The following is a 14,999-nucleotide window of genomic DNA, read 5'->3' as shown; positions in this document are numbered from 1 at the left end:
AAAGCTTTTGAATACTGATTGCAGTTACATGGAATTGTGACGTTAAAAGTAAAAAATCATAAATTTTTGTTATGTATAATTTACATAAAAATATAACTTTTCTAAATTTACAGATTATAAATGAATATTTTGATTATTTATCATATAAAGTCTAGTTTTGCTCAAAATATATACGCACAAATAGTTTGAACTATATATATGTATATTTGTAGATATATGCGTACAAAGGAGAATTTTTGGCGCAATTTTTGTGCTATGAATTACTAATAGTGATATATGAAAACAACTTATGATAAAATTTCATGATTTTTCAAAGTTTTTGTTACATAATTCAATATAGGTGCAACGAGTATCCAGAAGCCTACAATTGATTTGAATTTATGCACAAAATTGACATAGAAAACTTTTTGTGCTTTATTCGGTATCAATTGCGTACGCGATTATAAATAATAAATTGTTTAAGAATTCTCTTAAAAAGAGTCGTGTAATTACCATAGGTTAAAGAATTAATCTTTAGCATATTATATGATATTATATAATTGTCAAAAGTTTGAACGGACAAAAAGATTACACACTAGCATTTGATTATATTACTAACAATAAAATAATACATATCGACAAAAGAAATGTTTATGAGATTAATTGATCTCTAATAACCATGTGTGTCATAATATATATTACGATAATACAAATTATTTAATATAAGTATTAATATAATATTTGTAATAAATATTAGTACACACACATATTGTATTTAAAGAAGCAAAAAGAATGAATACGCTCTTGATCGGTTTTCCTCAAAATGGTGATACCGATCAAAAGCGAAAGTGATAGCGGGATTTATACCATGTGTTGCTTTATCTTACACAATTCTCTTTGCTCTGTTCCTGTTGAATCCGCTGCTGGCGTATAGGTAGCGCACATGCGCACATGCAATTACGAATTATGATAGACTGGTGAACTCCTCAACTCGACAGAAACATAAGCTAATTAACTATAAGACAATTTACAGAAATTTATAAGATGCCTGAAAATGTTCGCGTCTTACCTCGAGTTTTTACGGCAATACAAAATGTCGATATTAAAGAGTTATCGTTGTGTACACATAAAGAAATTAGACCTATTCTACCGTGTTTGGTTAGGATGAGTCTCATTTCGCCGCTTGACATTACGAAGGAGTGTGTGGAGGGTAGAAAACAAGTCCTGACAATATTGTCGGGCATCGAATCAGTCAATTCTATCATTGCCCTCTTGTCAATAGATTTTCATGCGCTTGAAACTGACGTTCGACAGGAACAACAAATAAGGTTAGAATTTGCACTATCCGTTTTATTCTATGTACACATGATGTATTACACACATATGAGAGTTAAAGTTTTTATTAAATCATACCGTTGTTATATACAATTATACAGGTTTGTAAATTTAAGATGTTGTCTTTAGACAGAAACTTGGCAGTGGACAAAGGGACAGTATATTGGCACAGTCTCTGCAGAACGGATTAGCTCTGGAATTCGAACGCAGTGAATCTATTCGTCGAATCAGACTAGTACTTAGTGAAATCTTGTTCATAGCTTCTCAGATACAGGAATTACAGAAAAATCAGGAATTTCAGATTAAGCAGTCAGATTTGTTTGATAACTCAGTCTATATGGAAGAGATTAGCTATGTGATCTGTATAGCTCTTGCAGAATTGCCAACACTATTGTGTATACTGGATATTGTGGAGACTTTGCTGCATGTCAAGCATGGTCCAGACATTATATGCTGGATTGTTGCTAATAGCCCAGATAGTTTTTTGGAAGTATGTACTCATCTGATTGCAAATGGAGAACGGCAAGAAGAATCTGCACTAGGCAGAATTAGAACACAAGCAATCACAATGCTCTGTGAGATGAATCCAAGTCAAGCACTTGCGGTCAGAGCTAAGTGTGTAGAACTGTGCAGAATGCCTGCTCTAGCTATCACTTTGAGTTTAGAACATGAAACGACCAACAGCTCGCAGCCTGAAAGCGATGTAGTCGCTTTTGTGTCTGGTTTGTTGCTCGGAAGTGATCAACAAGTACGTTCATGGATCGCTATGTTTATAAGAAACGGGCAGAAGCGTAAATGGGAATCTCAAACAGCATTGCAATCACTTCGCGACGAGTTGCTCAAACGATTGCAAACGATCGCATCACAGTGCACAGACAGTCAGTTGATAGAGTCACAGGTCGTGCAAGCAAGTGCATTGCTCAGACTTTACTGCGCTCTCAGAGGTATCGGCGGCATCAAGTTTCAGGACGAGGAGATCGCGATGATTGTGCAACTATTGACATCGCATCCGCCACCATCGCCAGCTGGTGTCAGATTTGTCTCTCTTGGTCTATGCATGCTAATAGCTTGTCCATCGTTAATTGGACATCACAATTTAGAGAAGCGCAGTATTGAATGGGTTCAGTGGCTGGTGCGCGAGGAAGCCTATTTTGAAAGCGCAAGTGGCGTAACAGCCAGTTTCGGTGAAATGTTACTGTTAATGGCGATACATTTCCATAGCAATCAACTGTCTGCGATTTGCGAGCTGGTGTGCGCCACTCTAGGCATGAAGATACCTATTAGACCAAACAATCTTACACGGATCAAACAGATCTTCATGCAAGAGATATTCACTGAGCAGGTAGTTACTGCGCATGCTGTTAAAGTACCAGTAACCGCAAATCTAAACGCCAACATTCCCGGATTTCTGCCGGTCCATTGTATCCACCAACTGCTCAAGTCAAGAGCATTTGCAAAACATCGTGTACCCATTAAGGATTGGATATATCGACAGATATGCGCGAGTGTGCCACCTCTGCATCCAGTTCTACCCGCTCTTGTAGAGGTTTATGTAAACTCTATTCTTGTAACTAACAATAAAACATCCGAGCATACTAAGCCCATTACTGAGAATGAGATTCGCCGAGTATTTCAAAATAGTGTGTTTGGTGGGAATTTCGACTTGAAGAAAAGTCCCGTCGTGCCAATGGACGTTGACGCTATAGACACATCGAGACCTTCACTTACCTCTCAGTTGTTGCTGTTATATTATCTACTGTTATATGAAGACGTGAGATTGTCTAACATGCATACTTTTATATCGCAAGGTAGAAAAGTCAAATCATACTCTACAGAATTCTTGTCCGAATTGCCGATCAAGTATTTGCTGCAGTTGGTGCAGCGAGATCAAATCAACTACGCAAGTCTATTTTCACCTCTTCTTCGGTTGCTGGCCACTCATTTTCCGCATCTGTCCTTGGTAGACGATTGGCTTGACGACGAGATGATCAATATAGATTCCGCAATCGCAAGTTACGAGAGCGCAAAAGTTAGTAATGTCGCAATCGTTGAAGCATTTAGCCATGTTAAAAGTTGTCCTTCGAGAACCGGTAGACTGTTGAGACACCTGATGACATTAAAACCAACAGAAATTTGGCCACACGCTGAGCTGATAATACATTATTTCAAAGACATTCTTGATGAACAGGTTCCCCGATATATACAAGGTACTATTTTAATATTCTCTCGTTTTTAGTAGAGAATTATTTTTAATAGTTTTATTTTTATTATAAAATTAATGTATGTTGAAACTATTTAATTTGCTTACGATGCAGAAGAGATGTACGTTATTAACTTAGAGACTTAAAAGACCGGATGATGATTGTAGCTTACGGATGCACGGCATCAAATGTCTCTGATTATATGAGTGTTAGAGCATCATTTTATCTTTATCATTTATTAAAACATCTCATTCTATCCTTGGTTTAAATATAAACCAAGGATAGAATGAGTCTTGCTGATAGCGCACTTTCTGAACGCATTCTAGATGTTAATAAGAAACCAATAGAAGAGTTTTCATATTTCAGAACTCTATAAACAAGTATGGCTTAGATTGAATACAGTGTTACCACGCTGTCTATGGGTCCTCTCCATAAACGCACTACTAATAGAAAATTCAATTGTAAAAAACGTCTTTTTGACACAAGACAATATAGTCTTAGATCCATTGCAAGTATTGAGATGTGACACACGAGTTTTTAGATGTGCGCCGATCTTATCTGTGATTCTTAGGCAAGACGGTTTGATTAAAGACAGAAATAAATTATTATTAAGAGTTATTTTCAGTATAATGACAATCGATTAAATTGTTTTAATAGGATTTTGCAAGCCACGTTAGCTGCATCGCGATCTCAATTATCTAGACATATGCAAGATAAGCCATTAACTGAGAAAGTTGGACAATTAACGAGCGAATCGGAAAGAGAAGATTTAAGGATAGCTCTGGTCGCGGGTCAAGAAAGTGCAGCGGTACAAATTTTATTGGAAACATGTCTCGAAACGAAAGAAGACAAAAAAACACCTGGGCAAATGTGGTCTCTTCGAGAAATACGAAGCGTCGTGTGCTCATACTTGCATCAAGTATTCATAGCTGACCCGTCTTTGGCCAAATTAGTTCACTTTCAAGTATGTTATTTGAATCAAATATATAATATATGTATAAACTATGTATCGTGTCGCGTACTCCTTTACAAACTTCTATATATCATGATAATATTCCTGTTATTTGCAGGGCTACCCACGAGAACTATTGCCTATTACAGTTTCGGGAATTCCATCCATGCATATATGTCTTGACTGGATTCCGGAATTGTTATCACAACCTGAGCCGGAGAAGCAAGTATTTGCAGTTGACTTAGCGTCACATCTGGCAATTCAATACGCATTACCGAAGGCTTTGAGCGTTTCTCGGTTAGCAATTAACACTCTGATCACGTTATTAGGCGTCTTATCCGCCGAGGATCGAATTGTTCTCTTCATGCCGGTATTATCGTCATTGACGCGAATATGCCTGGCCTTTCCTCCATTAGCCGAAGACACCACAAGTTTGTTGCTCCAATTAGGTAGAGTCAGTTCAGCTCAAGCTGCCTTGGGTGACAAAGCAGCGGATTTGTTGTGTCAAGAAGTAAATTCGACATTTTGTACTCTGCTGCAGAAAGCTATATTGCAATCGCGAGTTTATTGAAACACTTTGTTAACTTTAAGCTAGCGCTAGCGATTATGCGCGACCGTTTGATTACTTGATGTTATATTTGTAAGATGTACAAAAGGACAAAAATTTTCTATTACTATTATATTTCTTTATTCTATTTAATAATATATATATTTTTTCTCATACATAAGAACACTGATATATGATTTTTATTCTGAAATTTAAAAACTTGAATAACATCTACACATATACAAAAGAATTATATCTAATATCTTTTTTGTCTCTTATAGAGATGAGTAATTGTCTTATAATAAGAGAAAAAAATTAATATATATTTTCTATTTTGATACAAATGATGTGAAAAATATATGTAACAATAAAGAGAAAAACAGGTTACTCTATCACGTGTATTTACAGAATTTATTACATGCCAAAATCAATATATTTCATATCTTTTCACAATAATTTGTCGTGTTTTGAACGCTATTACGATTTTTTCAAGAATTTTAATATATGCAAAATGATAGAGAATTACATACATTATATTCCTCATTAAACAAACAATTGTTGAAGATCACAAAATTGTAGTCCTTACTAAGGCTTCCAAGAATTTTCTCCGGAATATTTAGATAACATACAAGGAATTTGTCTCACTTTTCTTTTGTTACCAAAGTACAATCTCATTCGTTACGGATTCGCGATTTTTTATTATTCAGATATTTCAAATAATCCGTATTTATAGCATTGAAATTATTTACTATACTCTGATAGCATCAAATTTGAACAAACCTTGGAATTCTTACAATTATGTACGAGTATGGTATATTATGCAATATATATATATATACACATATATATGCAATACATATATATACATATATATATATATATATATCCACACTCTTAGAATACATATTTCAGATCATATATTGTTATTAACACATAAAGTCAAGTGTGCAAGCTTGTTTATTCTAAAGAATTTAAAGTCAATAGCTGCTTTAACACTTTGGTTTGACTTGTCTCTCTGATCTCACCTGCTAAGAACATCTCATCCACAACAGTGTAAACCTAAAATTATGATCTTATTTTTATCTTATAATTTTAGGATATTCTATATCACACATTCACAAATATATACACACATATATATGTGGAATATGTTTATAATTTGAGAACTAAATAATATAACTGATCAAACTTCATGAAATTAATTGATAAATAAATAAATTATCATATAAATGTATTAAGCATGTATTTACAAAACTTTAACAGTATAAATTGCCAAAAAATACTACCTTATAAAAATTGAAGACTAAATCCAATTCACATACATTATGGAAATATTCATTCAATACCTCTACGAAATTATGAATTGCTTCTAAGTAACAGAGATTATTATCATTAACGTCAACACAGATGCAGAAGTATAAACCTGCATATCTTCTATAAACAATTTTAAAATTGCGAAACTGAAATAATGTATTAAAATTTATTTATTTTGTGTGTCTGTTAATATATTTATTCAGATTATTTTTGCATATATAAGATTAAAATTGTCATGTTAAACTTACCTCAACAAAATTTGTATGTTTTGCATCTCTGACAGTAACTACTGCATGAACCTCTTCTATTAATTTCTGTTTTTCATCATCATCAAAATTCATGTACCACTTAGCTAATCTAGTCTTACCTGCTCTGTTTTGTATAAGAATGAAGCGTATCTAAGACAAAAAAAGATTGCCATTTGTCCCTATTTAACTTATTCATCAGTAATTTGAAATGTTTGCATTAATTATTTATCATAAATCCAAAGTTCATCGAATGCTATGTATTAGAATCTAAGTTTGTCAAAATTGTGACACAACCACCTGATAGAAATACCAAAATCAATTAAGCAAGATGACATTTTCAAGTACATGTACCTATTTTCTTGCGTATTATTATCTTATATCTAAATTGTTAATAAAAAGAAAATATTGATTTACTTTACATAACAAAAAATATTTACATACCATATTAGCAAAGTGATCAATTTAAGCACTGAGCGTAACGCTTTGCAAAAAGTCTTTTTTATGTTCTCTTGAATGACACACACAACTTTACACGCGCGCACATTCACACAGTACCACATATGTACATATATGATAGGAGATTTAATCCAAACTCTGCCCATCAACCATAAACAATAGAAAATCAAGATTTGCGACTCAAAGTCAGTTTATATAAAATTCAAATCATAAATTAAATTGGAATTTAACCAATCGGAACAAAGAAAACCAATTTCAAGTTTAGTGAATTTTCGTCATTGGATAAATTCTTACTTCTAATTTAATGTCGAGTTTACGCCTGTTTTCACCATCTCCGATTAATCAATTAAGTATCAGTTGTGATTGGTCTATTCTGCTAAATAATTAATACGACTGGCAATTCCAATAGAATAATTGGCCGATTAAGTTAATCGGAGATGATACAAACGGGTGTTAAAGATGACGCAGCCAATCGCATTAAGTCTTGTCCATATTCGTGAATCGCCTTTAAAGATCTTAAAATTGACCAATCACATTTGATTAGAATTTTGTGACTGAGAACGACCGCCGATTCGATATTTCGAGAATCGCAATATCGCACGCTTCGATATATTTGTTCCGATTTTAGTCACGTGACTTTACTTTAGTTACGTGTCTTTGGAAACGTGAAAAGTTCGTAGACCTTTTAATGTGCACCACCGAGCATAGAGGCGCTTTAATACGACATATGATACAAGAAAAGATGACCATTATGCATGTGGTGATGTATCATGCGTTTTTAAGTCATTGTCGGTTTGAATCCGTGCTACATCCACTTTCTCTCAACATTATTTTCGACTTGTATAAAAACAAAAATTATATCCTAACAATTCGTGCAGAGATATATATTTATATTTATTCAGATATACATATCTGTACAAACAATGTGAAAAATGTAGAAAATTTGCATAGAAATCATAAAATTTTGAGATATACAAAAATTAAAGAAAATTGTACATAATGTCAAAATATAAATTTTCACACAAAAGCGATTGTCATATATAAGTAAAAGATTAATTGCAAGCAGGTTTATATATAGCGTTATAATTGTCTCTTCGCCGTTCTCCGATACATGCCAGCTCTTAACTCGAACGAGCAATTTCAAATTACTTTCACTGAAATCTCTCGCTTTCGTGACTTCTAAGTGAGATACTCGAGTACATCACAAACGCTTCATTGCGTTTGAATCTTCGATTTATGTAATCGACGACATTTCTAATCTTTCAGTAATAACAGATAAACACAGAGAATCAAGTTTGGAAATTTGTTTGGAATGAAAAGGATGCAAAAACAGACGTGCAATCGGAGAGAAAAGAGTTTTGAGAGCACATGGAGAAAGAAAAGAGGAGAGAGAGAGAGAGAATAGTGAAATGGAATGTGCAAATCGCATTAATTTCAAATGCAAATATTGTACGTGTTGCGCTTCATGAAATTAATATTTGACGTTCGTCGCGCAATCCAGTTGAGTCGTTTCTCCTTCAAAGAATCGACGATTGCTGCTGTTACTGTCTTGCTCCGCTGTTTGGTCTTGCTCCGATAATAAGCAGGGAAATCGGCTGCGCATAATTGATTGCCACGACAAATTAGATAGACCAAAAGCATCTTAACCAACGACAGCGAATTAACGGTGATGAAATCTCTTTCTTGTTTCCAGAAGTAGATAGTGAGTTCATCATCGCTGACGAACAAAGAAGCAGCATAGAATCAAAGACATATTGTACATTTTACAGAATAAATTCAATAGAGTAACACGGTTGCTTAGATGATAATTGTGATAATCTATGTAAGACTACGTCGTGACTTATAAAAACGTTTCTACTATACTATTTCATAATCGCAAATGCACTTATGACGAAGACACGACGAGATGTTTATGATTTCTTACGCGCTAACGCGATGATTGCGAATGAAATGAGCAAATTGCACCTGAATTACGCAGTCGGCCTAATGCGACGTTGATGCTTCAAAAACATTTTATTCTAATTTTCATTGCCGCAAAAGTTAACTTTATCAAATATATGTTATTGTTTTTGTGAAAATTTTCTCCACCAAGAAAAAAGTTTTATCAATAAGAGATAAATAAATATGTCTTTTATTAAAATTAAGGTAAATAAGTTTGTAAGAAAAACTATGCTTACATTAAAAGAACTAAAATAATAAATTTACGGCATTAAAATTTCAAAATTTCTATGTAAATTAAATTAGTAGAACCGCAGAGACAAAGCAGAATAAAAATAATAAGGTTTAAATAACGAGGCATAAATGAGCAAAAAGTTTATATTTTGTCAAACGATGATTTGAGCACTTGTCACAAGAGAGTGTGTACGCGATATAAAATATCAAAATAAAAAATATAATCTAAATTATGGAACGCGCGCGATCTAAAGTATTTTTAAAATAAAACTATATTGTAAGAGATATTCAGATCGCGTTCGTTCTTTGACTGTTTTCTCTTTGAACGATTCAATTTCTCACACTATTCGCGTACTAAACAATCGCATTTACAGCACATTTGTTGATCATTAAAATTGTACAACAAAACTACAAAATTATATGAAAAATCAAATTGTCTAACGCACAATTTGCGATGCTATATAAAATGTACGCTACGTAAAATGTATTTTCTTGTGTTTCTCTTCTTTTTTGCTCTTCATGAGTTCATGACTAAAAATATCATAAATAATTCTATAATGATAATACACCAAAGATGAAAAATAATGGTATTGCTCTATGGAACAAATGTCAGTCCCGCGCGTATCATTATACACTACGCTTCTTTTAACTATATGACGTTACTATAATATGCTAAAGGTTTTAGTATTTTTAAAATAGTACTTACTTTTTAGTACTTTTAAAAACATCTTTTCCAACATTTCCAGACTTTTATAAATTTTTGAAATATCTTTTCAAATATTTGAAGACTACAATAAAAATTTTTTTAGGTCTCTTTTTTTAGTTTAAAATCTAATACGCAATATATATTATTAATTGAGATGGTTAATGTGACATTTCGTGATGCGTTATAAACTTAGAAGTTATGTCGCAATAAACTTCTATACATCTCGTACATACAAATTTAATTTATCCGTTCACTTTGCTTTCGTTTTGCAACACGAACGTTAATTTCATTGACTGTTATGTCTTAATATGTACCGGATGTCCTGCACAAATTGCATTATCATACATTTCGCAATATATATATATAGTGTTAAAAAAAGTGTTCATACGATATAAAAATCTTCGTATTTACAATATAAATGTTTACATTACATAAATACAAATAATGTTTACATTACATAAATACATATTTATATAAATAAAACTAATATAGTGTAATAAATAATAGAAGAGAAACTTAACTTTTAATCTTTATCTTTATGTATTGAATTTATACGTATTTATTATTACAAGCGCGCGTAATATGCATTAAGCCAGAAAAAAATGTTGAGCCGTACAATCAAAGTTTCCAGTTTGCGACTATTTTAAAGATAACGAACATATTATGATATATATATTATATCTTTCTAATAAATACATTAGCTAATTAAAACACACGTCTACAAACACTCATAATACAACGTAAACAACATACAAAAATAAAATGTCTATATCTAAGACATCTAGCTAGTTAGTTTATTGGATAGGAATGAAAGAGTAACAAATTGTTATCTGTTTCACGATTGCGCGTTACGACGCGAGTATGTGACAATTGTTATCTCCGGATATACGCAATAATAATCGTGTGACGTGTCTATCGTGACCAAGAGAGAATATGCGTTTACATGCATATATATATATATATATATATATATGTATGTGAATGTACAATATTGCAGATCTGAAACATGTAAGTATACGCACACTATAGTGAATCGGACAAATGCCGCTAATGGTTTCTGAACTTAAAGTTTTGACTAATGAAAATGCGTCACGACAATATCAACATATTTGTTTATAATTGTAATTAATGACCATGTGTAATCTTGTTGATGATCTAACTGAAGGTCGTATGTATGTAAATTTGCAGAATTAATGTTATTTCTAAGAAGTCATAAAACAGCACTCTCTTGAGATAAACAAACGTGCATTTTGCGTGAGTTAAGCCATCTTTTTAACACAGCGCGTGTAGGCTTATGATTCATATATACAAACTATTCAATTATCATTCTCAAGAATAGTTTTTTGCTGTTCGCATCTTTTGCATTTTTTGCTAAAATACTTATTTATCACTAAAAACAACGGTTACATTATTTCATCAAAGATTGGATGGTTTTACGTGGTTTTTATTAATTATGTTGATATTTCATGGCGCCTCGGAATTCAAAAGTCTCTGTAATTATGTTTCAGACATATGGCACCAAGAACAGAAATATTGTACGATATTTCCGCAGGATACAAAAAAGTAGCGATAGTCTCGAATATGTAACACGAGTCAATATCGAGTGTGCTGTTCACGCGCCTCCGCGGTATATTATCTAGCCGATGACTAGATAATATTCGGGGGGAGAAGTGCGAAGCTACTCTTTAGAGCGCACTTCATTCATCGTGACATATTTTTCTTGCCTGCCTCGGGTGATTGATGCAATGTGCATGCATATTGACATAATTTCTCGATTCTTTGCGCTTGAATTCTCCCAATGTAATTCCATGCGTGAAAAATGCGCAAAAATGTTATATATACTAATATATATATTATATATACTAATATATATATTATATATACTAATAAATGTTATATATAATTACATTAATCACACAATCTTCTTTATTTAGGAAGAAGTGTGAAAATATATCCTGTCAGATATCTGTTATTTTTTTTATAACCCTGATCGCGTTGTAGAATAACAATGAATATGATGATCACACAAAGAAACTTTTAGGAACTCCTGTGAGTGATAGTGATTCTTTACTTCGTAAAAATACGGTATTTTTTTTCGCACGTATAACGATGAACGCAACTATTCAAGTCCGTTTGATTTTCATCGTGTGAATTTGTGTAAAAGATGATCATCCATTGCTAAAAGTGCGATTAAAAATACAAGTGATTGCATCTAGTTTAGCATTACGACATCATAAAAAATACCAGAGGTCGAGAAAGTTGCAGAACATCTTTTATAACTTTCACACGCAAAAGATGTTTCTTCATTCTCTGATAAATTATATAAAATTAATTCTATGATAAATAAAACCAATAAATAAAATAAAAAGATTATTATCTAAAGATTTTAAAAGAATATAAAAAAAATGTAAACTTTACTTTATCTTACAAATCACTTTTGTTCGACCTCTATGAAGAAAAGCCGTCGTGTAGCAATTGGTGCATTGTGTAAAAATCTAAGAGTCAAAATCTCTACACGTCTTTAATGTCACGATACACAATTTCCAACTATACTTGTGTGTATCAAGTTGTTTCGTACTTGAGCTAAGTATACGCGCGCGTATATGTTTGAGGCCAATAAAACAGCAACTGTGTTTCATATCACCCGATCTCAACATTTAACCGAATACTTGAGTCGCATTAAGAAAGTAACGATCGTACTTGGTTTACCAAGATCAAACGTAAGATCTTCGTCTTTGTTGGCCTTGCTGATTATCACTTGCACTTGCTCTTGCCATCTAGCAACTTTTTCCAGAGATCAAACTGCTCACTGTACTTGACCATGTGTATGCTGATGCCGCGCTGAATGTTGCAGGCGGTATACTGTATCCGCTTGTTCAAGAACTCGTTAGCGTGCGAGCGCTTGATACCAAGCTTGTGAGCGACAATGCCTGTAGTAAATACGTCCTCAAGCTTTAGATACGTCTGATTCAAAGCGGCGTCGTATAAACGGTGTATCGTGTCGCTTGACAATAAATACGCCGGTCCGGTAGTAAAGTCTGGAAATACTGACTGCTGAAACTGCGTCTGAGACACATAGTATTTGCTCTTGCGATTTCGAATAGGTTTCCATTTTCGAGCCAGTCGACCGAATATTACATTACGGCTCTTCGCGTGTTTATATATGAAAGCTAGCAGTCGCGGCACATTTATAAACATGTCGTCGTCGGTCTTTAGCACATACTTGACTTTAGAACAATATGTGTCGACCCATTCCAATGTCGAGATAGTCTTGAGTGTGAGATTCGAGTAAGAGTCGAGAAAGCGGCCACGTATCACATCGTTGTACATATGTTGTTCTTTGCGTAGGATCGCTTTCACTGTAGGATCAAGAGTAGTACCAAGCATAAAAAGCACGCTCATATCACTACGTTGACCGAAATGTCCCCAGGTCTGTCGAATTGCCGTGCGTGCTTCGAGATGTGTCGGTGCAGACATCACGATCACCACCAAGTCCATATTTTCACCCTCGTTCGGGCAGCGCTCAGGAACTGACACCGTGTGTCCGAACTCATATATGGCACGCGCTTTATCGTCACGAACCGCGATTGGTGCTGGTCTTGTCATATTGGCAACTTTTGTTGTCTGAAACTTTTCATTTTGTTTTGAGCTAACTGACGTGCTCATTAAAGATGACGAGAATTGTGCGCTGGAGGACGTCGATAGCGTAGTAATGGATATCAAAGGATTGCTCACGTTATGCGTCTCATATAGACTAAGAGACACACTATCCGAGCTAGAGTTTTTAAGTGTTGATGTTAGTCGCATATCCATGCTAACATTTGCATACATATGGGAACCTTCTTGATATGCAGAGTGACCTAAAATTGTTTAGCAGTTTTTAATAACTGTCTCTCTCACAACTTATAAGAATTTTATTAACAATGAGCAATGATGTTTTAGATTTTGGTTTGCTTTATTGAAAAACTTCAAAAATAATATTCTCAAACTCTGAAATAACTTGAAAGATATCAAACAGAGAGAGAGAGAGAGAGAGAGAGAGAGAAAAACCATATAGTTAACAAAAGTAAAAACTAAAAGAGAATTTATCAATGTATCTATATTAATTCTAAAAACAAATTACTTGGCCAACAATGCAAACACACACATTTTAATTAATTTATTTTATTTAAAAAAAGTAATTTTAATTTTTTTTTTTAAATTAAATTTATAATAGTTATATATTTTTTATGAAGTAGAATGTAGAATGTAGTTCTCTTAATGTAGTAATCATATTCTTAGTATAAAAACTTACTTGTGTTTCGTAGCAAGCTGTACTGCTGGACATCGTTCACGGTAGTACGGTAATACACATAGAAGGTAAAACCGATTAACGCAAGGATCAGGGTTTGCAAAAAACGACTTCTGAGATGCAAATGGTAAAACATGACGAACACTTGCTTTGGTCACTCTCTCGTTCTCTCTTTCTTTCTTTCTCGATCCCTTCACGATTATTAGAGACTATTTCATCGCATGTGCCATATAGTAGGCGACCTGACGGTCGTCATCGCTCCCTCGTGGACTCCATCACGAACCGAAGCAGCGCTGCAGTGTACTAACGTTCGACAAGTTATTCCCATACTGTGCGCGAGTTCCACTCCACACTCGTTACTCGTTTGTCCACCCGTCGTCTGCAAGTCCCCTCACCTCAAGATAGGCAACCCTGACGTCGTACAAGTCACTGTCCTATTTCCGACGACCGAGAAGACGGAGTGTGTCCGTGCTACTGCAGTCATTAGTACTTTCCATGAGACTGTGTGTCAATGATTCAAAAGTCGACTTTTATTAATTTCTTCTATGAGACTTTTATTTACTCCTCCTATGAGTTTGTGCGAATAAGTGCTTTCATTTGTCACACAGAGCTACCTCAAGTCAACACAAGTACAGTAAATAAATACTACTTATTGTATGTCGACAATAATATGTATATATATTGACCAAACATTCATATAGTTCTATCGTAGCAAGGAATGAAGTTGACAGTTGACTTTCTCACTCTGTCTTAAAATGCCACTGTCAATTTTACTCTGCGAAGGAAATGCGCTTAGTG

The 14,999-nt window shown here is 33.9% G+C and overlaps 3 protein-coding genes across 3 annotated transcripts; 1 reads left to right on the top strand and 2 right to left on the bottom strand.

Annotated features, from left to right (window-relative positions):
- The first annotated feature begins 136 nt into the window (after positions 1-136).
- Positions 137-5,193, top strand: LOC109858436 (integrator complex subunit 2). The gene is made up of 5 exons (XM_020435688.1): positions 137-1,307; positions 1,444-3,521; positions 3,882-4,086; positions 4,173-4,479; positions 4,586-5,193. The coding sequence occupies exons 1-5, from the start codon at positions 1,024-1,026 to the stop codon at positions 5,036-5,038; spliced, it is 3,327 nt and encodes a 1,108-aa protein (XP_020291277.1). The 5' UTR covers positions 137-1,023; the 3' UTR covers positions 5,039-5,193.
- Positions 5,194-5,411: 218 nt separating this feature from the next.
- On the bottom strand, positions 5,412-7,149 carry LOC109858429 (AP-2 complex subunit sigma). The gene is made up of 4 exons (XM_020435675.1): positions 7,018-7,149; positions 6,577-6,726; positions 6,301-6,474; positions 5,412-6,073 (listed from the first exon to the last, which is right to left on the bottom strand). Exons 1-4 carry the CDS (start codon positions 7,018-7,020, stop codon positions 5,972-5,974), a joined length of 429 nt encoding a protein of 142 aa, XP_020291264.1. The 5' UTR covers positions 7,021-7,149; the 3' UTR covers positions 5,412-5,971.
- Positions 7,150-10,414: 3,265 nt separating this feature from the next.
- On the bottom strand, positions 10,415-14,747 carry LOC109858664 (beta-1,3-galactosyltransferase 1-like). The gene is made up of 2 exons (XM_020436160.1): positions 14,205-14,747; positions 10,415-13,770 (listed from the first exon to the last, which is right to left on the bottom strand). The coding sequence occupies exons 1-2, from the start codon at positions 14,335-14,337 to the stop codon at positions 12,665-12,667; spliced, it is 1,239 nt and encodes a 412-aa protein (XP_020291749.1). The 5' UTR covers positions 14,338-14,747; the 3' UTR covers positions 10,415-12,664.
- Positions 14,748-14,999: the final 252 nt, after the last annotated feature.

This window comes from Pseudomyrmex gracilis, unplaced genomic scaffold (genome assembly GCF_002006095.1).
Source record: "Pseudomyrmex gracilis isolate BER0280 unplaced genomic scaffold, ASM200609v1 scaffold_6, whole genome shotgun sequence".
NCBI classification, from domain to species: Eukaryota; Metazoa; Arthropoda; class Insecta; order Hymenoptera; family Formicidae; genus Pseudomyrmex; species Pseudomyrmex gracilis.
Note: the sequence above shows the minus strand (reverse complement) of the source record. Positions and strands in the feature narration are given on the sequence as shown.

Coding starts and splice junctions, on each gene's coding strand:
- LOC109858429 (XM_020435675.1), bottom strand. Junction 6,475..6,576: donor AACATACAAATTTTGTTGAG/GTAAGTTTAACA, acceptor ACATTATTTCAG/TTTCGCAATTTTAAAATTGT. Junction 6,074..6,300: donor TAGTCTTCAATTTTTATAAG/GTAGTATTTTTT, acceptor TCATAATTTTAG/GTTTACACTGTTGTGGATGA.
- LOC109858664 (XM_020436160.1), bottom strand. CDS start 14,337: ATGTTTTACCATTTGCATCTCAGAAGTCGTTTTTTGCAAACCCTGATC. Junction 13,771..14,204: donor CAGCTTGCTACGAAACACAA/GTAAGTTTTTAT, acceptor AAACAATTTTAG/GTCACTCTGCATATCAAGAA.
- LOC109858436 (XM_020435688.1), top strand. CDS start 1,024: ATGCCTGAAAATGTTCGCGTCTTACCTCGAGTTTTTACGGCAATACAA. Junction 1,308..1,443: donor CGACAGGAACAACAAATAAG/GTTAGAATTTGC, acceptor TGTTGTCTTTAG/ACAGAAACTTGGCAGTGGAC. Junction 4,480..4,585: donor CCAAATTAGTTCACTTTCAA/GTATGTTATTTG, acceptor TGTTATTTGCAG/GGCTACCCACGAGAACTATT.